The 23,495-nt window shown below is 41.5% G+C and overlaps 1 protein-coding gene across 5 annotated transcripts in view; it reads left to right on the forward strand.

The window, feature by feature from the left end:
- Positions 1–23,495, forward strand: part of WDPCP (WD repeat containing planar cell polarity effector) — a 201,504-nt gene that overhangs the window by 167,808 nt on the left and 10,201 nt on the right. For 4 of the 5 annotated variants that reach the window (XM_080997392.1, XM_080997393.1, XM_080997391.1 and 1 more), the window contains exon 15: positions 12,310–12,466. The exons of the other annotated variant lie outside the window; for it this stretch is intronic. In XM_080997392.1, the coding sequence (XP_080853518.1) occupies positions 12,310–12,466 (157 nt within the window). The remainder of the gene's footprint in view (positions 1–12,309; positions 12,467–23,495) is intronic. 5 annotated transcript variants of the gene reach the window in all.

The raw sequence follows: 23,495 nt of genomic DNA on the forward strand, positions 1-23,495 counted from the left end.
ACTGGATTTATGGTTTGAAATGAGAAAGTTTTAGATGGGCAAGGGGAATCTCTGTGAAGCTTCAAGTGGAATACTTTTTTTTAATTCTTCCTTTGACAAAAGTGTGTTTAAGAAATTGCAAGCCACTTTGCCAGCTGACACTGTATTCCTGGGAATAGACCTTGCTTATCTTGTGCTGTTTTCAAGACGAGACAGCTGCAAGCTGTGAAATAGCTGAAGTGACGGAAGCTGTTTAGAGTCGAAACTTCTAATAATATAAAAAGTGAAGCAGGAAAAACCTCAACATTCGGAATGCTGCTTACAAGGAAAAAGAAAAACACAGGCATAAAGAAAAAGAGGGAAGAAAGAAGATCTTCAGAGTCGTTGCTTACTGTGGATATTCTTAAGCAGATGATGACAGACAAAACAGTCTTTTAATGGGAAAATAGAGGCTTTAGAGGAAAAAATAGATTAAAAAATTGACAAGATTAGAAGGAACAGTAAATGAAATTAAGAATGAAACTAAACCAGAGAGGATTGAAATGGAAAATGGGATCAGAAATGACACAGAGGATCTAGATGACAGAATTGGCAGGACTGAAAGATGATACTATGGCAGAACTAGAAGGAACATGTGATGAAACTGAAGAACTCACTATACAAGTATATGGAGAAATGAAGCAACTAAATGATAAAGCTGAGATTTTGGAAAACAAAAATGAAGTTATAAATGGAGAGATACCTGAATAAACTGACATTGATGGAATTGAGAGAGAAAGAGTTGGAGTGATCCCAAGCTATTAAATCCATGACATTCTTTTTGGAAAAAGAATGGAAGAAACATAAATGGAAACTTAAAGAGATAGGAAAAAGCATGGTAAATACAACAGGAAGTGGAAATTGGAGGTATATGGCTATGGAATATTGTCTCAATGTATGTTCACAGCAGAGAGACTCTTATACGCACAGAGAGGGAAAGATTTATCATTATTTAATATGGAGATGGGACGCGGGTGGCGCTGTGGGTAAAACCTCAGTGCCTAGGACTTGCCGATCGTATGGTCAGCGGTTCGAATCTCCGCAGCAGGGTGAGCTCCCGTCGTTCGGTCCCAGCTCCTGCCCACCTAGCAGTTCAAAAGCACCCCTAAGTGCAAGTAGATAAATAGGTACCGCTTTATAGCGGGAAGGTAAAAGGCGTTTCCGTGTGCTGTGCTGGTGCCGGCTCGCCAGAGCAGCTTCGTCAAGCTGGCCACGTGACCCGGAAGTGTCTTCGGACAGCGCTGGCTCCCGGCCTCTTAAGCGAGATGAGCACGCAACCCCAGAGTCGGTCACGACTGGCCCGTATGGGCAGGGGTACCTTTACCTTTACTTAATATGGAGACATTGTTGCTGAAATTGTTGGAGTCAAAGTTGATATGTTTAATTAGAGAAAAAATGCAATATTATTCACTGGAAACCCCTTTTGGACTTTTTGTTTGAAAAGGAAGATAAGCATGCAATATTTGGGTTTGAAGATTGGAAAAATACTGGTTTAAGAAAAGCGGAATAGTTGGATGTTGTTGTGGAGCGAATGCCTTGAATAATTCTTTTTATGTAACTGACAAACAGAATCGGAAGTCCTTTTTCTTTTCTCTTTCTTTCTCTTTCTATATTTTTTCACTTCCTTGTTTCCTTCTCTATCTTGTTTGTATCAAAAAAGCTTTAATTAAATTAAATGAACTAATATGCAGATGGTACACAACTGTACTTCTCCTTTTCATATAGTACAAAGAAGCTATTGATATTTAGACTAGTGCTTGAAGACAGAAATGGGCTGACTGAAAACTAAAATTTGAACTTGGTCCAGACAAGGCAGAGGTGCTCTTGGTCAGGAAAGACTTGGAAATAGGGAATCAGACTGTTCTGGATGGGGCAGTATTCCTCCTGAAGAGTCAGATGTGCATTCTTGGGGTTCTCTTGGGTTCAGCATTATACAGATGTTAGCTATGTCCAGGGGTGCCAGTTTGCTTCCAGGCGCAATTCAAAGTGTTGGTGATTACCTGTGAAGGTCTAGGATACTTTAGTGATTACCTCTTCCAATAGCATCCAAACTACTCCCTAAATTCAGAAGAAGAAACTGTTCTTTGTTTCCGCCTAAGGTGGAAGCACAGCTGGGTGGGACAAAAGACAGGGCCTTGTCCCATGAGCTATAATTTGTTCCCTCCCTCACTGATTTCACTTCTTATTGAAGTCTTTTTATTCTGGCCTACTTTTATTTTATGGGTAAGACTGTGTGTTTTTTTACAACTTTAGCAGCTGACTATCAAAATATTCACAATTGTTTTCAAAAGTTCTTCCTGATGTTTAGATGGAATCTCCTTTCTTGTAACTTGAAGCCATTGGTCTGAGTTCCACCCTCTGGAGCAGAAGAAAATAAGCTTGTTCCGTCTTCCATAAGGCAGCTCTTTAGATATTTAAAGATAGCTACCATGCAAGATGTGGCAATGCATAATCCCATTGCCTAACTGCACCATGTAGTTTTGAAGTAGAAGGCTACATCTCTAGGGTTGCAATTTCCCCTTTTGCCTCCTATTGTCACTGTAGTTTTAAAGTACAAATCACTAGGAGCTCCTCTGTGGAAGGTGGAAAAAGGCAGCACTTTATAATCCAGGCATTTGCCCATTCAAAAAATATCCCTTTGCGTATTGTAGCCTCGATAAACATGTATTAACTGAAAGTTTATTTCAAGAACTTATTACTGTCCCTTAAAAGTTTTGACTGAACCTTCTGAAAGTACCCCACAAAAAAGCATCTGTCATAGTAGGTAGTTTATGCTAAAGTCATTGCCCAGAATAAATTAACCCTAATGTATATTTACATCCTGGCCATCTTCCTCAGTACTCTAGTTCCCTTACCCCCTGCAATAGTCAGCATTATTAGAGTTCTGTCCAAAAAAAACACGCACCAATTTCTGATTCAGGAAAACCTCACAGCTGTGGTTTGTACCTCTTACAGTCTGGCAGTGTTTCTCTGCTTACCCTAGTTGTCAGCTACATTTTGCTGTATTCTTTTTAACAGGCAGAGAATTGCATCTGTCTGGCCTACTAGTAGTGCATTGGGGTACATCTGTGATTCCTAAAGCACATACCAAGAAACCCTCACTTCTCATCTTATAGTTTATCTTTAGGAGGAGTTATATTTGTTGAATGTATTGAATTTTTCAAAGATCAGCAGGAAGAGTTGTGATTAAATGCTTGCTCAGCATTTTAAAGGCAGCTTCTGTCCCTGTTGCCTAAGGAGGTCATACGTTACAATTACTTTGCAAACATCAGATTGTGCAAAACTGGCTGTGCATACCACGCAGAGTGCAAACACACATAAAACATAGTAACATGGCTTATCTGCCAATTATCAACAAGTTTCTTTTTCATGCCAAAGAAACTGTTTAAATGCAAGAGCAGCTGCTACTTTGTAAATATTTTAATGGCTCCTGTTAAGTAGAGCTGTCAGTGCTCCTTCATTCTTCCATGCCACTGCATGTCTTTGAACTCCATTTCATCCTAGAAAATGCTATGAAGATTTGAGTACCGAAAGTGTTCCTGGTTTGTGGGCACGGTGCCAGCACAAAGAAGGTGTATTTGCATCACTACATACTAAACCGAACAGGGAAGGGAAGTCTCTTGTCTTCTCAGAAGGGCCTGCAGGTAAAATCACATGACCATTTGTTATGAGCTTCTTGTGGAAATAGGTGGCTGGTTCTTCCAGCCAGGCTGGACCCTGAGATCTACAGGTATAGGATGGTATTCAAATTTTAACAATAACAACAACAGTAGTAGTAGTAGTAGTAGTAGTAGTGTTTTTGACTCACTTGTTGGATCATCACCCGATCATGGTGAGTGGGCTTGCACATTCCTATGACCCTTCTGAGCGAAGCTGTCCAGGGTATCGATAGGCCAGCAGGGTCATCCAAGATGGTAAGGTCAAAGGGGAGGAGCTAGACAAAGAATGATCCAAGGAGTCCTCAACAGCAGAACAGGTGGAAGATAATAAGTGGCATGTTACAAAGGAAAGTGGATATGATTTTCACCGCTCAACAGCTTTAAGAAAAATGCCGAGAGCAAAACCAACCCCTGTATATGGCGTTTACTGACCTGACTAAGGACTTCGACACTAAATCGTAATGCCCTGTGGACTGTCCTTCTGAAAATTGGCTCCCTAGATAAATTTGTGAACATCATTCGGCTCCTCCATGATAATATGACAGCAACAATCGCAGATAACAGTGGTTCTCAAAATGAACCATTCACAGTGGGATCAGGTGTTAAACAGGGTTGTGTTATTGCCCCAATTCAATTCATTATTTTCATTTCCATGAACCTACACATTGTCGAAGAGAAACTCCCCACTGGAGTAGAAATCATGTATCGAACAGATGGAAAGCTCTTTAATCTGAGTAGGCTGAAAGCAAAGAGTAAGGTTGCCATAACTTCCGTCATAGAGCTGATGACAACGTCGTGTGTGCACACTCAGAGGATGACCTCCAAACCATCATAAATATCTCAGAAGCTTACAGAAAGCTTGGCCTATCGCTCAACATCTAAAAAACCAAAGTGCTGCACCAACAAACACAAAACAACCCAGCAGCACCACAAATCCAACTCAGTGGTGTAACATTCAAAAGTGTTGATCACTTCTCCTATCTGGGCAGTTATCTTTCCACAAGGGCCAACATTGATGCTGAAATCCAGCATCGCCTGAGCTCTGTGAGTGCAGCTTTTTCCCGATTGAAGTGTAGTGTTTGAGGACTGGAGCATCTGCAGGGAAACCAAAATGCTTGTTTACAAAGCTATTGTACTACCAACCTTACTGTATGCTTGTGAAACATGGACCACTTCTAAATGCCATCTCCAACTCCTTGAAAGATTCCCTCAATGGTGTCTCTGAAAAATTTTACACATCACTTGGGAAGACAGGCAAACTAATGCCAGTATACTGGAAGAAGCAAAGATCACCAGGGTCGAAGCAATGATTCTTCAACATCAACTTCATTGGACTGGTCATGTTGTTTAGATGCCTGCTTATCATTTTCCAAAGCAACTATTCCAAACTTAAGAATGGAAAGCGTAATGCTGGTGGTCAACAAAAGAGGTTTGAAGACTCTCTCAAGGCAAATCTTTTAAAATGTATCATAAACACCAACAACTGGGAAACACTGGCTTGCAAGAGCTCCAATTGGAGAACAGCCAAAGGTGTCATGGACTTTGAAGAAGCACAAACTCAGGATGAAAAGGAGAAACATACTAAGAGGAAGGCACATTTGGCAAATCCTCACAGTGATCAACTCCCACCCAGAAACCTAGGTTTCCACTGTGGAAGGATGTGTGGATCCAGAATTGGCCTCCAAAGTCACTTACAGACTCACTGTTAAGACTGTGTTTATGGAAGACTCAGCTACAAGCCAAAGAAGAAGAAGATGTTTTGGAAAACTGGAAGCCCAGGGCAAAGGCAGCATCTTGTGGAAAATACAAATCAAGGTGTAAACATAAATTATTCTGCTTTCATTCAAGTATCTCTTTGTTTTCCTTTGCTACCAACAGATAAAAATGTACAGATAAAAAGATATATGGATTTCAAAACTGCTTTTTGAAAATCTAGTTTACATGCTTGAAGACACTCAAAAGCTTAGAATAGGATCAACGGTGAGGCTATGAGTTGGCATGCACATGGGTTAAGGCTCGTGAAGTCTACTTGAAAAGTTATGTGCCTCAGTGGTTCCAAATCCGTAGATCTCTGAAAGCAGAAAGTATAGGCTGCAAACCTATACTCATCAATCTGAGAGTCAGTCCCATCAAACTCAATAGGATTGTTTTTGGGGAGAAATGTATAGCCTTGCAGTATACAGGTTTTACTTGATGAAACTACTTTAGTAAAGTAGCTCCTTTTTTATATGGAATGAAAATACATCATTTCAGTAATCAGTAATGTTTGTTTCCCATCCTGAAAACCAAGCCTTTACACAGCAAGGAATCATAGGTACTTAGAAGCATCTTTGCCCTCGTAAGCTGGTAAACATTTCTGGGGCTCTGGCTCAAATAAATTAACAGACATGGCATATAGCATGCTTAGCTTACATTCTTTCCGCAGCCCATGACATTAACCTGAGCTGTGTGCAGATTAGGTTATCCAGGGTACAGAGAGCCTAGAGAACAAGGAAGGTATAAAACAGGATTTAAAGCGGGGTGGGAAGGGAAATGTTCTTATGATTTGGGGGGGGGGACCCTTTTAAAGTCTCTATCTGTAACAGGATTTTTATTTCTTAATCCATAGTCTGAAAGCCTGGGATTTAATTATTTCTAACAGTACTATATACAATGTTTTGGGTTTTTTTGCTTTAAACGTTCACTTTAAATTATATTTTGGGGGGATTACAAAAGCTTGTTATAAATATGCTACTCCATTATTTTCCTGATCTCTTCACTGTCACTATTCTAAAGCACAAACAGCAAAAAGAGGGAAATTAACATTAATGCAAATCTAAAGTTTAGTTGAAGTGAGGCAGCAAAATGCACACTGGGAATAATTCACTCAGATTTAAATGTTTTTTGGTCCCATTGATTTAATTAAGAGAGATTTAGGGCTTATCCACACTTTCTGCTGCTCTTTCCAGGCACAGTCCAGGTTTTAAAGCTCTTGTGTCCAAGTGCCCTTAAACTTGCTCTTTAAAGCTCAATTGGAGCAAACGGCCATCTGTGGAAAACACAGATTACAAAAGCAGGGCAAAAGGTAAGTCCAGATAAGACCTGAGACCAATACTTTACTTGTCTATTAAAAATTAGTGGGATGAAAAAGTGTTAGGATATTTCCATTCCACCTTTAAAAAGGGAACAGGCTGTTGTGTGTCACATGCCTGTTTACTTCCTGCTCACTGGGAGTTTCTGTTTTGTATATAGCTTTTGTTCTGGCTCCCCCCCCCCCGACATGGATGCAAGCAGTCATGTTTTTCCTTTGTTCTGACAGGGTCCGTCACCCTGGGCGCAGTTTGGGGGGGCACAGGGCGTCATGAGCTGTTGCGTCCTTCTCAGCTGCCCTCCAGAGTAGGATGCAACAGCTCACGGCACCCTGTGAGCCCAGCACCGTTTTTGCAAGTCTCACAAAGTGGCGCTGGGCTTGTTCAGCACCATGAATGTACCCCTCCTGCCAGAGGGCAGGGGCTCGCTCCATCGGTGTGCTCTGTCCCCATGGCATGCTTTGTGGGCCCTGGCGCACATGCACCCACCCCAGGCACTGGTGGGGAGCACTCTGCCATGGTCTGTGTGCCTTGCAGTCTTGTGGGGACTGTAAGCTCTTAGACGTCATCTGCTATCTCACAATTTATTCAACTATATTTTAACATAGAATGTCTCATGATGTGGAATGTCTAGTGGTACCACATGACATGAACCGGAAGGTGTCAGACTCACACATATCTACCAGGGCTATCAGCTGCAGCAGGAAGCACATCCTGGCTCCAGGATGTCATAGTCCTTTCATCTATACAATTTATTTGGAGGTGGAAAATAGATCTGACCCACGTGTGTGTAACTGACAAAAGAATCAACTGGGTGCCTAGACATGGGGCTTTGCACACTCTCCAGGAGAAGAGAGACCCCAGTTAGAAACACGCTTGGAATACGAAGCAGTTTAGTGTGGAATACAAGTTGCGCTGCACAACACACAAAATGCCTCTGAAATTAAAATAGCCAATCTTTACTAATCTCAAGGTACTGAGCATGAAAATGACAATCAAAATTGTTGATTGGCTCCTGTTTAGGAGATCCTAAGATAGCCACGCAGAAACAACCCAGTCCATGTTGACTACACAATTTCATTTGGCAACGCTCTATTTCAAACTCCTGATTGAGACATATGGCATCATATTGCATCAGCTCATCATACACACCACTCCCAGAACCAATGACATGCTGTTGAGTAATGTAGTTGAGTCAATTGCTGACATAAATTGATGCAATAGTTAGTATAAAACAAAGTCTTGCAGGGTGAGCAAGTCATTTGTGTGCTACTCTCCCATTTACCCCTGTGTCATAAGTACTACAAAAGTGATCCCTGCAGTGTAAATCCAACAGTAGTGATGCCTTGTAAATGTGTTAATAGTGCAGATAAAACTTTCATTACGTTTGTGGGGAAGTGACATTTGCAAGCCAGAAAAGTGTCATCAGTCTGATAGTAAAAAGGCGTATCAGCTCAATTTTGGATGTAATATTGAGGACCAGGACAAGGCCTGGGCCCCACACATATGATTCAATACGTGTGCAAAAAAAAAATACGTGGGAAAAGGGCAAACAGCCATTTGCTGTTCCTATGGTTTGGAGGGAGCCAAGCAATCACGCAAATGACTGCTACTTCTGAATGGTACCACCTGTTTCTGAAGGCATCCCTGTGGGAACATCTTCCATCAAAATGACAGTTGCATTTGCTAAATAAGCATATGAAGGGGTTAAGGCTCACAGAGTTCCTGTATTCCTTGAGAAGACGGGTCTGTGTGATGTCATATCCCCTACTTCCTGTGGTGGGAAATAGGACAAAAGATCTTAATATTTTCTCTTTCCTCCTTGCCTCAGTCTCTCTTCTTTCAAGCCAGCAATATGAGCAGATGTACATGCCTGGCCTCTGCTGAGAGCCCAGGCTCCATATTGGAACTAATTTGTATTTTGTAACTAAGAAGTATTTTTACCTGCATACTACTTTGATGTATTTGCTACCTGCATTGAAATGTAAGTAAACATTTTTTTTTGTCTTAAAATGTGGTTAATTCTTAGCTACAGGGACAGAGAAGGGAAGGTCAGCAGACCACAAATAAACAGGGATAAAAAGGTGTAATTTCCTAATTCATAGCTTCCAGTAAGCTGCAAAAGTTAATAAGTGTTTTCACTCTGCTAAAAGGGCTTTATCCATCTCCATCATTCACAAGGAAAAAGAAGTGAACAGTAGCATACCCAAACATGCCATCTTCTTTCTGACCAGTACCACATGGCAAAGGACTTCCCATTCCTGAACCTTCAAGATAATTTTCCATTGATTGAGACAGTGAGAAGGGAGGTGAACTGATGTTGGGTTCTCCTCAGCCTTCAGTGTCTAATGATGATCCAGATGTTTGCCATGGTCCGTCATCTGCACCATACCATCTTGCACAAGAAGAACTGAATGATCTTGTTCGTGATCTGGAGCCACCCAAGGCCAAAGTGGAGTTACTGGGATCAAGACTTTAACCATGGAATTGTATCAAGGAAAATGTCCTAATGATTTCATTTCACAGTCATCAGCAGCAGTTTGCACCTTACTTCAGAAAGGAAGATTACCCTGTGTTCCTCAGAAAGGAAGATGACCTTGTGTTCTGCTACAATGTAAATGATGTAATGGATGTCCTCAGAATCACACATAACCATGCAAGAATAGTGACTATTCATAGGCTCCTCAAAATTGAGTCTCAAGATGGTGTTGCTGCATAATGGAAATAGAATTCCATCTGTTCCAGTCGGACATGCTGTCTACATGAAAGAAGCCTACAACAACCTAAAACAGACTGTCTTCAACGCAGGAAGTATGGCTGGCATCTCTGTTGTGACTTGAAGGTAGGGTCTGTGTTGATGGGTCTGCAGTTGGGATATACAAAGTACTGCTGTTTTTCATGTGAATGGGACAGCCGAGCAAAGACTTTGCACTTTGTGAAGAGAGACTGGCATCAGAGGAAATCTCTGAATGTCAGAGAGAAGACTGTGCAACTCCCAGCACTGGCAGAAATAAACAAAATCTCACTACTGCCCCTACACATCAAACTCGGTCTGATGAAAAACTTTGTAAAAGCCATAGATCAGCTTTCAAGTGCCTGTCTGAAAAATTTCCTCAATTCAGCGAAGTAAGAATTAAAGAGGGAGTTTTTGTGGGTCTTCAGATCTGCGAGCTCATCAAAGACAAAATGTTAGACAACCTGCTTCAGGGTGATGAGAAAAAAGCTTGGGGTGCATTTCATATGGTGTCAACTAACTTTCTCGGAAATGTCAGGGTAGAAAACTACAAGGAACTGGTTGAGAACATGTCTCTGTATCACAAACCTGGCTGCAATATGTCCTTAAAGGTCCATTTTCTCCATTCCCACTTGGATTTCTTCCCTGACAACTGCAGTATCGTTAGTGATGAGCACAGTGAATGTTTTACCAGGAAATTACAATAATGGAAAGTGAAAAGTGGTCCACTTCCCTGTTGGCTGATTACTGTTGGATGCTGGATGCTCACCAGAGATGATCCCGAGCAACAGGCAAAGTGGTGTCAGCTGGCTTTTGCCAGTTCATGTCATATGTGCATATTCCTCGATCATATAATAAACTGTTGTGGATCTCAAAAAAAACAGTAGCCGGTTTTGAATTTTCATTGTCATATTTGTCTCAAAATCTATAAAAAATGAGAGCACCAGGCACATTTACCCCTCTGAAGCCTGCTCTGCCATCCCAGGAAGTGGCGTCAGTGGCGTAGCGTGGGTTCTCAGCACCCGGGGCAAGGCAAGTAATTTGCGCCCCCTAACCCGGGGCAAGGCAAGTAATTTGCGCCCCCTAACCCGTGGATTTTAGCACTCGAGTCTCTTCCGCACCCCCTCCAGATGTTGCGCCAGGTGCAGCAGGCCCCCCTGCACCCCCCACGCTACGCCACTGCTCCCACCACAAGTCTTCAGGACAGCCATCCGAAGGCTGGCGCGGGGAGAAGGTCTCTCCGCCCCACCGCCAGGCTTCGGAGCAGCCTTCCGAAGGCTGGCGCGGGGAGAAGGTCTCTCCGCCCCACCGCCAGGCTTCGGAGCATCCTTCCGAAGGCTGGCGCGGGGAGAAGGTCTCTCCGCCCCACCGCCAGGCTTCGGAGCAGCCATCCGAAGGCTGGCGCGGGGAGAAGGTCTCTCCGCCCCACCGCCAGGCTTCGGAGGAGCCTTCCGAAGGCTGGCGGTGGGGCGGAGAAACCTCCTCCCGCCGCCAGGCTTCGGAGCAGCCTTCCGAAGGCTGGCGGTGGGGCGGAGAGCCCTCCTCCCGCCCCCAGCCTTCGGAGCAGCCTTCCGAAGCCTGGCGGCGGGAGGAGGTCTCTCCGCCCCACCGCCAGGCTTCGGAGCAGCCTTCCGAAGGCTGGCGCGGGGAGAAGGTCTCTCCGCCTCACCGCCAGGCTTCGGAGCAGCCTTCCGAAGGCTGGCGCGGGGAGGAGGTCTCTCCGCCCCACCGCCAGCCTTCGGAGGAGGTCCGAGGACAGTGGGGTTCCTGCTTCCTCCAGGAGGGCCGGCCAAATGCGCCCCCCCCCAAATGTTGCGCCCGGTGCGGCCGGCACCCCTGGCACCCCCCACGCTACGCCACTGAGTGGCGTGGATCCCTCCACAGGTCCAACAGCACTCTGTCCCCCACCAGAAGGGAGGCAGCTGGGACTCCTGTCTCAACACTGGAGCCAGCAGGTATATTTGGAGGGAGAGAAGGGTCTCTCTGTTCCAGCTTGGCCCTCCTATTCTTCCTGGTCTTCCTCCAGAGCCTGCTATGTTGGGTTTAAACCCAATGAATGTACATTTAGGACCTTCTTTTAGCTGCTTTTAAATAGGCTTTAAGGAAGTCTTTATCCCAATCTGTTTTTCATTGCTGACGTTGTTCTAAAGTTTTAAACTTATTGCTCTATTTTCACTGTTTATGAAATTCTATTTAAATTAAATAGAATAATTTTTTCATTATTGCATTCTAAGCCACTATGCAAAGGCCAATCGCCTACAAATGTGAGATACAAATACCTTAATAAATATGTTCCTGTTTTGATCAACATGCAGGTAGCTCAGGTCACCCATATATGAATAAGAGGTTGCCTTTGGTTCCGTCAGGGGCAAAGGCAGGGTATGAATAAATATATAATGGGAGACTTGTTTTAATAGAAAACCACTTTGACAGGTTCTAGTCCCAGCTAGTAATAATTACTGTGAAAGTCAGTTACTATCACCATTGAGATTGTATAAATACTTCATAGCTAGTCTTCTGTAGTAATTGCTTTGAAAAGCCAATTCTTATACAGTGGTACCTCGGGTTACAGACGCTTCAGGTTACAGACTCCGATAACCCAGAAATATTACCTTGGGTTAAGAACTTTGCTTCAGGATAAGAACAGAAATTGTGTAGCGGCGGTGCAGTGGCAGCGGGAGGCCCCATTAGCTAAAGTGGTGCTTCAGGTTAAGAACGGAACTCCAGAACGAATTACGTTCTTAACCCGAGGTACCACTGTATCCAGTAAAGCATGTAGCAATAGTAAACTTTATTCTTAATTTCTGTTTTTAATTTTAAAAACACCTAGAGATTCCAGGCCATATGGACAGAGAAGATGCTTTGAGTGACACTTTTGTAAACCTGACTATACAGCCACAGGAGGACCAGAAAGTTCAAGACAGTCTCCCAGCCTCCAGTGCCAGCGCTCGATGTTTCACACATGTGACATACAACAGCTCTACAAGGTAAAGATACTCAGTGCATGCAGGAGTGTTGCATTTGGAGAAGAATGTAACATTTTATAAGTTACCGTTATCTAGCATAATTTACTCTAAAGCAGATATTTTAACTTGGCAATTAAGCATACATTGGCTTCAAAATGTATACTGTAACACATATGCAGTTCCTTGAAGACAAACTCCTTCAATTTTGTAGGTCAGAGGGTCTCTTACAGTTGTTTTAACTGCATGTCTCTTAGTTCTTATCTGCTTTTTATTATCAGTTCTTATCCATCCATTATCTGTGTTTAATCTCGTATTCTATTCACATGTTTTATCCTATGCTTGTTTTTTTGTTCCTATTTGCTTTAACAATTACCTGTTTTAAATTCTAATTCCTCTTTTATTCATGTTTTTCTTATGTTCATTCATTCATTCATTCATTCAGGGTCTTTGGTGCATGAGGTAGGGTTGCCATATTTCAAGAGGTGAAAATCCGGACACAAAAAGTTGTTGAGCTTTTTTTGGCCACCACCAAGCCAGAACCTGAACCAGAGCTGCCTGTGCACCATTTTTTTTAATTGGTTCCCCCTGGATGGGCATGTAGGATTCCCAAAAGAAGACATGTCTGGGAATTCCCAGATACATGGCAACCCTAGCATGAGGTGCAAGCAGGTGGCCTGGGAAAAGGTTGCAAAACAATTGAAAAAGATCTGTCCATGGCCCTGCAACTTATTTGTTTTCCCCCTGAAAATAGAGATCAAGGCTGTTTTGACCAGGGCTGGAATAACAAAGCTGTACCTTAGGACCTGTGATTTTATTAATAGTGGTGCAGTCTTCTCATATCTCCTTAAACATTTAGTAGTTAATGGTGGTCTTCTCAACAGCCTTGTCAGGGGCCTGTGCTTTTCATAATATGGCACTGATTTTGATGCTGGTGCTGATTCTGAAGTGGCAGGTAGAAAGAAAATGCTATTAAAACAAATGTAGGTGCTTGGATTTGTAGAACAAAAACAATTTATGAAGGCTGCAGTCCTAAACACACTAGGGCAGGTTGCCAAGACATTGCCCTCCAAACGTTGGTGGTCTAAAACTCCCATAACTGTCAGGAAATTAGGGATTTGTTGTTCAAGAGCACAGTAGAATTAACTTCTGAATAAACATGCATAGGATTGCTCAGTAAGTGCTCCACCAAGGCACTCAACAATCTTCAAGTGGTCCACAATTCTGGTTTCATATCCTGGTTTAGCTGGACCCCTTAAACCCCCGTTACATGATTTAGATGATATAAGACTTTTGGTTTAAGAAAGTAAGCTGAACGTGCAAAACACACAACACATGGCTCATTCCCAGGCCACAAAACCACAGCTTATTGGACCATAATAGTTATATCAAACCTTGTTGGTTTCGGTCAAAGGTATTTCCAGGTAAATGTGCTTATATTTCCAGGAATGTGCTAGCTGAACTGCTACCTAAACTTTTTTTTAACAAACCCTACATAAGTTGAAACATCAGCTTAAGCCTGCTGTCTCAATGTACATCTTAGGAAGCAAGTTCCTTTGAATGTAGTGGGAATTAATTCCAAGGACATAGGTTCCAGTTCCCATGAGCTTTGGGAAGAATTTAATAATATTCCATGCAAAGAATTTACACAATAATCCAAACTCCAGCAGACATATTTTAGAATATTTACTTCCTATTCTTGCAAAGAATATTGTTCCCCATAGTAAGCTGAGCAATGGAATGCTAAAAATTATTTTGGTTTTTCAACTTTAGTTTTACTTCTTGCATTGCTGTTTTGAATTCTGAAGTGGATCAACTAAGAAGGGTCATCACAGATTGCTGATCCTCTCAGCTAAACTTATTTGCAATCATTGAAGCTTCATAAAGTGCTTTCCCCTCCCAAAGGCTGAGATTACTTCTTGCTGAGCTGAAGAACATAAAGAGAGCTTCCAACCCTCACTAACAGCTTCTTCAGGCCACTAAAATCCAAGTGATGGCTGCCAACCCTAAAATAAGGCAGATCCACTATCCCTGTATTTTCTCTCCTCTTGAGCTCCCAAATACAAAAGCAAGTCTTCATCCCTTACTAGTAATTGTTTGGAACCTTGGAAGTCACATGAACCTCACCAACTCTAATGTGAGATGAAAAGGAACTCCCTGTAATAACTTCAGATTGGCACAGAAATAATTGACTTCTGCTAGAGGCCAGAAACCTGATAAACTTTCTCCTCACTGTTATAAAACATTGCAACTGAACATAATGTGCAATTTTTTATGGAGCAACTTGCATATATTTGCACATTGCCAAGTTCCTACCTCACGCTAGGTTGACAAGACTAATACATCTTCATTTCTTCTCCTACAGAGGATCTGATGAGAAAATATACTGCAAAAAATATAGTCAGAAAAGCCAACATTTGAATTATATTCTATTGATACTACACAGTGGTACCTCAGGTTGAGTACTTAATTCGTTCCGGAGGTCCGTACTTAACCTGAAACTGTTCTTAACCTGAAGCACCACTTTAGCTAATGGGGCCTCCCGCTGCCGTCGCGCCGCCGGAGCCCGATTTCTGTTCTCACCCTGAAGCAAAGTTCTTAACCTGAAGCACTATTTCTGGGTTAGCGGAGTCTGTAACCTGAAGCGTATGTAACCTGAAGCGCATGTAACCTGAGGTACCACTGTATTTTTATCCACATGTAAAGTGGGGCTAAATACTGCGGCTGGCTCCAGAGTGGAAGTGCCAGTGCCCCCTCGGGGCAGAAGCTTCGGAGAGGCGGCTGTGCCCCTCTGTGATGCTGCGATCACTCACAGTTCTGCCCCTGGAGCAAGCTGCAGCCGATCGTAGTGTAGGAGAGGGCTGCCCAGAGCTGTGGACGATCACAGCTTTGGGAGCTGTTGCATCCTTCTCAGCCACCCATCTGGAGTGCGAGCCCAGCGCTGCCTTTGTGAGTGGCGCTTGGCTCGCAGCCTTGAGCTGTTGCGTCCTTCTCATGGCGCCCTCCAGTTGGAGGGTGGCTGAGAAGGAGGCAACAGGCTTGTGCCCTGGCCCCTGAGAGCCCAGGGAGCTATGGGCACGGCTCCCAGGATCACAGGGCGTCCTCCCTGCAAGCAGCGCAGCTCACAAAAGCAGCGCTGGGATCACAGGGGCCAGGACACACACCTGCTGCCTCAAGGACACAACAGCTTATTGTGCCGTGATGCTCCACCCAAAACACTGCCTGGGGTGACCGCCCTCCCTCCCCGCTATGCCACTGGGCACATAGTATGTTGAAGAGCTAAAATAACCCTTTCTACATTTTATTCAATAAGTTTCCTTGAAAAAATAAAAAAGCTAAGAACTTTGTAAATAATTTATCATCTCTGTAGTTACAACTCTTACAGTTGTATTTTTCCACCATTAGCATTATTGCGGATACCGTTAGCATTTACACGACTGCAGATAACCAATTCATTTTGCACTCTTTTGTTGTGATTTGAATCAGAATTTTAATATCCAGTCTCCCTGTATCAGTTTCCAGTTGGACTTTGGTTTTGCCTTCCTAGACATAAGAATACCAAAACTTATACATTATCTTTGCTGACATTACAATATCACATTTTACAAATAGGCAATTATAATTTGCTTTACTGCTGCAAAAACTGGATAGATTCCATTTTTAGTGTTGTACTTCATTCCATTTTTCAAGCCTATCAAATCTCTACTATGTTTATATTTCCTTTGCCAAACACATTTCCCTCAGCATCATTAGTGCCATTTTGGACCATTCATTGTAAGTTTTAAGTATACAGTTACAAACCTTCCATTAGTTATAGTCATATGGATGTGTTCTACTTGTAAGAGCAAGGTTCTACATGTTTTTTGAACATGTAAAAGTATTTAGGCATCCTTTTCTGTGCTATATTAATAGAACAACAACTTTGCTACTTATAACATGAATAATGCATTGTTTGTTCTTTTTTTCTTAAAACTGATGAGCCAGGAAGCAATGCCAGTAGGCACATAATATTAAAGGTGTGTCAGAAAGGGTGTACTGTAAAAATAATAAATGTGAAAACATTCTAATCAACCTGCCTTTGATTCACAGAAGGTTGAACAAACCTGTTTACCTGCATAGTAATAAATCACTGGTGTTAGAGTACGTCCTTATATAATTTTAAAAAATGAGTCTCTCTTTAGTTTGGAAGTGAAGGATAGCAGCACTTTTCAAAAGATTCAAAACAGGAATGCATCAAAGGTGCAATGTCAAAAAGGCAAGAAATATCATCTCAGGATCACATAACATCTGTCTTGAACAGTGTCTCTTGTTGCTACCATACGTGACTTTCCCAGATAGGCCCTCCAAGGGAGAAAGGAGGACTTTTATCAACAAGATACCAAGCACAGTCCTTATATGGTATAACTGCGAGCATGCAACTGTATTGTGCAATTTTGACATATGATGTCCCAAATTGTTTCAAGAAGAACTGCTAAACTGAGTATCAGAATCACATGCACAATTAAATGTGATTTAAGGCCATGGACTTAAATGGGTTGAACTTATTATTAGACTTTAATTTGAATATTTACTTTCACATCACCCTGTATATTAAAATACAGTTTGTATTTTATTATCTTTCTCCCCCCTTCCACTTGAACTAGTGGTCTTTGTCACAAACCATGTGTGTAACATTGGGGAGTTTCCAGCATTCATTTTTAAGAAAGGGTAAACAAGGCATCTAACAAATGCTCTACTAAAACATTTTCTAGTATAGTATTCCAAGTGTCCTGCGCCAAAGCAAACTGTCACCATGATAGAAAAACATCACAATTATTTTCACATTAAGCCAAACTGGCCCAACCCAGACTGACCTTATTTTACTCATCTCACAGTCTTTTGAGCCTTATTAAACTTGGCATTGTGAAGGATCATGTGACACCAAGCCTATTTCTGCATCTTAGATAGAAATAAATGTAGTACTTTGAGTACTTCTATTGCATACAGCTCTTAGGTAGATTTATATGTATTAGGTAAAAGTCACTAAGTTGCTTTTATCCCCTTCTGGGCTTTTCATGTTTGTTGACTTTAATGAAAACTAGAAGCAACATCTTCTTCTAAGCCTTTTGGATATAGTTGAAATCCTCCCAAGCACTGGTCAATTTTAAAGAAATAAATGTCTAAAGAGGATGGACAGTTTTAAGCTCTCTTAAAAACATAAAAATAGAAGGGTTACAGCAATTTGGCAGCCAAAAAAGCAATTTACAGGTCACCATGGAATCCGCAGCTATGTGTAGGAAAGCTGATCAAGAGACTACAGAAAAGATAATGGAGCTGGAAGCCAAAAGGATCTTTCCATTTTGAAACTCACCTAATCTGGTCTCCAATGAAGTTCCTTAGTTTCTTTTCTTGAGCCAATAAAGCTTAGTGGGAGAGGTGGTTGCATTATTGTGGCTTTAGCATGGCTCAGAGAAAGCTGAAGAGCTGCAATGTTACTATACATTCATAGCTGCTTGCAGAACCTCCATTCAGTGCAGTTTTTGTTGTTTCAGCCTTTGGCCATATCATCACATGACAATAGACTATTAACCAATTAAAAAAATAAAAAACCAGCCAGCCTTTATAACAGTCTTCACTGTTTTGCGACCAAAACGCTACCACATATCCAAAGCTTATCTTCTCAGCAGAAAAGAGGGATTTTACATTCAGACTGAATCATGTGTATCATCAAAGGCTAATTCTACTTAATACTAACTACACCATCAAGCAAGTTAATGTGCAATTACATCAGAGCATTCACATTCTCAGGATAACAATTTACATGCTGCAACTGAAAAAAGAGGCATTTGATCATTAAGTTAGACTATGACAGTGACACATGGTGTAACAGTTCTGCAAATTAATTGATATTTCCCTATTGATGAAGAAACCAAAGTTGCTGTGAAAGAATGTTGCTTCCTCCACCCCTTCTTCTGCTCACAATCACTACAATGCAAATAAGTACACAAAAAGATACACAAATCAAAACTATTTTCTATTCAGTGAAGGCAATACTAACTAACAAGTTGCAAAGCAAAATGCTGATTTTGTTTCCCTAATAAGGAAACTGCCTACATAAAAAAATTTAGATGACCAACAATTAAACTTTACTGTATAAACCGACATACTTTTTTATGATTATATTAAAATCCTCAGAAATGTTGAAAAATTAGTGACTTATTCAGTAAATACATTCCTGGGCATCCACAAAACGTTCTGATAAACTGTTATTTATATACGTAGAAGCTATATACAATTCTCAGTAATAGGCCATTTCCTTTATTATTGTTGCCAAGGATATGCAGCTAGTATTCAAATGGAAGGCTCATTAGTCTAAAGAAGAGCGCACAGGAGACTTCCGGGGGCGGCGCGAACGGCAATGGCGGTCCTCTTCTAACCGGGAAGAGGAGGCTCCGCAGAAACTGGGTCGTCCGCTACGGTGAAGCGGAGACCCACTCTGGAAAACCACAGGCGGCAAGAGCCTGTGGTCTTGAGGCTCGGTGGGCGCCAGAAGCGACCCCCCAAACGTCAAAGGAACCCCGTAAGGGGCTCCGGAGCGTGGAGGGGGGTGGCGGCGCTGTGAGCCGTTTCGCAATCTGCGGAGCGAAGCCACGCTGCTGCTGCCGGTGAGCGCTGATCCCTTTTCCTGTGAGATTTGGATCCGGAATCAAAACCAACCTATTCGTGAGTAAAGACTGAATCACTTTAAATTAGAGACTAAAAGCTGAATTAAAAGATTTGAACTTGGCTGAGAGCAGAGAGACGTGGAAACAGGAAGTCCGTCTTCCGCTGCCATTGAACTTTAAAAAGCAAAGAGCTGGAGGAGTGGAGGCTGAAAAAAGAACTTTTAACTTTACTGATCTAAGCACCCACTGAACCTGCAATCTAAAGTAAAGACTTTAAGTTTATGATTTGGAATTATCATTTGCATTTGACTTTCCTTCTTTTATTGGATTACAATTAAAAGGTGAAACCCAGGGTCCGGAGCTGCCTGAGCTCTGAGAGACTGAGCTGTCAGTATTGCAGATTTGGATACTGTATATTGGAACTTGCAACAATCTGAGGGTACTTAGACCTCCTAATTTGAAACATTTTTTTGGAGACCAGTAAGCACTGTTTGTAACAAAGTGACTATTAATATCAACTCTGCTAAATACTTGTACTTGAAGGTTCTTGGACATTAAATTAGACTCTGAAAGACATTTTAAGCTCCCTCTAGAGGATTGGATTAAAACAGTGACTTTACATTTACTTTCGATTCCCCGGCTGTTTGCTTTCTCTGGGCCTTTCTATTCCCATGGGAATAACTCAGTGTGACCTTGACTGATAGATAACGTTGGAATGAGTGGCACAAGAAGAAGAGGAAGAGTTAGACAAACAACTTTGACAACTCTAACCTCAGCCTCACAGACACGTAGATCATCTGTACCTACTTTGCCTTCAGAAGTAGAAGAAGTTGCCTCGTCACAGGCAAAAGAGGGAGAAATAGAGCAGTTACAATTGGAAGATATGGCCTCAGGAGCATCTGCTTCTATTTTAGATAAAATTTTTGAAAAATTGGAAGCTTTGGACAAGAAAGCAGATGAGCAAACAGCAAAGATTGACCAAAATACAGAATGCCTAAATAAATTAACTGGACAAGTGGCACAGAACACACAGGCAATTGGACAGTTGACGGAGGCCACAGCAGAAAATCGGAAATTGGCTGAGGATACCAGACAAAAATTAGAAAATTTAGAACAAGAGGTAAGACCACTCACCAAACAAGTAGGGGAACATCAGATTTATCTTTCTATGATAGAACTGCGAAATCGTGAGAATAATTTGAGGATTAGGTCGCTACAAGAGGCAGAAGAAGGAAACCTAGCTGAGCTCTTAACCAAAGAATTCTCCAAGTTCTGGAATTTGGAGGAAAAGGATTTTAAAATTGTGTCAGCTTTCAGGCTTGGAAGATTTATAAAAAAGGAGAGGCCCAGAGACTGTCTGATAACATTGAGATCAAAGGAGGAAAGGGACAAGATTTTGGGCCTACACTACGGAAAGTCACTGGACATTTTGGACAGAAGAATTGAAATTTACAAAGATATTCCTAGACAACTGTTGGACCTTAGAGCCGCCTATTCTGAACTTGCCAAATTATTAAGGAGCAACGCAATTGCATTTAGGTGGGAATTCCCCCAAGGAATATCCTTTACCTTTAGAGGGAGAAAGGTCAAAATTAGAACATCGGAAGAGAGAGACAAATTTCTGTCTACATACGGAGAGGACCTTCAAAAAGGAATTGAACTACCTCCTGGGCCTGGGGCAACGCCAGTACCAGCACCAGCACCTGTGGAACCTGAAGATCCTGTGAACAAGATACCACCCCTTGAAAAATAACCAGAATAATTTCAGGATGTCTCTGCAACTGTTGAGCTGGAATATAAATGGCTGTAACATTCCGGAAAAAAGGAAGAAAATATTTCATATATTAAAAAAAGAACAATTGGACATTATTTGCCTACAGGAAACACATGTGACAAGGCTACACAGAAAAGTGTTAATAAATAAAAGATTGGGCCAGGAATTTATATCTTCGGACAAAGTCAAGAAGAGAGGTGTGGTGATATATGCGAAAGAGAGCCTGTCACCCAAATTCTTATTTAAAGATGAACATGGAAGAATTTTGGCAATTGAGATACAACACCAAGGAGAGAAATTGTTGATATTAGGAATCTATGCACCTAACGAAGGGAAATCGGAATTTTACAAGAAGCTGCATGAGACTATGCTGGATTATCTGGACTACAACAACATCATAATGATGGGAGATATGAATGGGGTCGTATCAACTAACATGGACAAGTCACAAAGTCAAAATGTTAAAAAAGACGGCAGACTACCTAAAACTTTTTTTGAAATGACAGACAATATGGACTTGATTGACATCTGGAGGACAAAGAACCCACTAGGAAGAGAGGGAACATTCTTTTCTGAAGCCCAACTGACCTGGACAAGAATCGACCAAATATGGATATCTAGAGGCCTGGCACCTAAGGCCAGAAAAGTGGAAATCTGCCCAAAGACCTGCTCCGACCATAATGCAGTAAAGATGGATATGACACTACTACCAACTGGATCCTTTAGATGGAAGATGAATGACAATTTGTTCAGAGATCAGGAAATTACCAAGAAGGCCCAAAAAGTTTTGAAGGATTACTTTGAGATAAATATGAATACTACGGTGGAAAAAAGAATCGTCTGGGACGCAAGTAAAGCTGTAATGAGGGGATTCTTGATACAACAGAATGCCGTAAAGAAAAGGACACAAAATGAGAAAAAAGATAAGATCCTGGATAAAATAAAAGAATTAGAGAAGAAGTTAAGATTAAATCCGAAGTCACAGCCAACTCTGAGAGAAATTAAACTTTATCAAACACAATATTCTAAATTGATAAATCAGGAAATAGAATGGAAGGTTAAATTAATGAAACAAAAAACGTTTGAGTCGGCGAATAAATGTGGAAAACTGCTAGCTTGGCAGTTGAAGAGAAGACAAAGATTAAATACGGTTACAAACTTAGAGGTTGAAGGAAAAAACATTCAGAATCCTGTGGACATTAGAAAGTGTTTCCAGAGATACTTCAAAAAATTATACACCCAAGGGCCGCAAGACGAGGTTGAGATTAAACAATTTTTGGCAAAAAATTGACTATCCAAACTGTCACAAGAAAATAGGACAATCCTGAATTCCAAAATAACACGACAGGAGATTGAACAAGCCATTCAGAACATGCAACTGGGCAAATCTCCAGGGCCAGATGGGCTGACCTCCAAGTACTATAAGACATTAAAAGACTACTTGATACAACCTTTGATGGAGGTCAGCAATGAAATTTTGGAGGGGAAGAGGGCACCGGAGTCGTGGAAGGAAGCGTTTATCACATTAATACCAAAGACGGAAGCTGAAAAGACACAACTTAAGAACTATCGTCCCATCTCCCTTTTAAATGTGGATTACAAAATATTTGCAGACATTTTGGCAAGTAGACTTAAAAAAGTTTTAAATGAAGTAATCCATAAGGACCAGGCAGGCTTTCTCCCAGGTAGACATTTGTTTGCTAATACAAGGAACATTATTGACATTTTGGAACTTTTGCAAACAGATATAAACACAAAAGCAGTTTTAATTTTTATAGACGCGGAGAAGGCCTTTGACAACATCTCCTGGAAATTTATGATGGGAAACTTAAAAGAGATGGGAGTGGGACGGGGTTTTGAGAATGGGATTGAGGCGATATATTCAGAGCAGAAAGCTAAACTGATAGTTAATAATGTGGTTACAGAAGAGTTTAAAATTGAAAAAGGAACACGACAAGGTTGCCCTATCTCCCCTTTGTTATTCATTTCGGTTCTGGAAGTGCTATTGAATATGATTAGAGGGGACCGGTTGGTGGAAGGAATTCAGGTCGGACAGAAACAATATAAATTAAAAGCTTTTGCAGATGACCTGGTTTTGACCCTGCAGGAGCCAGAGTCTAGTACGAAAAGAGTATTACAACTGATTAATGATTTTGGTTGGGTGGCTGGATTTAAATTAAATAAACAGAAAACTAAGGTTTTGGGGAAAAATTTGACAGATACAGAGTCAGAACGGTTTCAGAAAGAGACAGAACTTAATGTGGTTAAAAAAGTAAAATACCTAGGGGTAAACATAACAGCAAAAAATCTAAGTCTATTTAAGGATAATTATGAAAAATGCTGGGCAGAAATTAAGAGAGACTTAGATAGTTGGTCAAAATTGAAACTTTCTTTGTCAGGCCGAATTGCTGCTATTAAGATGAATGTATTGCCAAAGATGTTGTTTTTGTTTCAAACACTTCAGGTTTTGGACAAGACGGAGTGCTTTCAGAAGTGGCAGAGAGATATTTCTAAGTTTGTCTGGCAGGGCAAAAAGCCCAGAATTAAGTTTAAGATATTAACTGACGCGAAAGAAAGAGGGGGCTTTGCCCTGCCAGATCTAAAGTTGTATTATGAGGCCGCAGCGTTCTGCTGG

Source organism: Podarcis pityusensis (genome assembly GCF_964106645.2).
Source record: "Podarcis pityusensis genome assembly, chromosome: 3".
NCBI lineage: Eukaryota > Metazoa > Chordata > Lepidosauria > Squamata > Lacertidae > Podarcis > Podarcis pityusensis.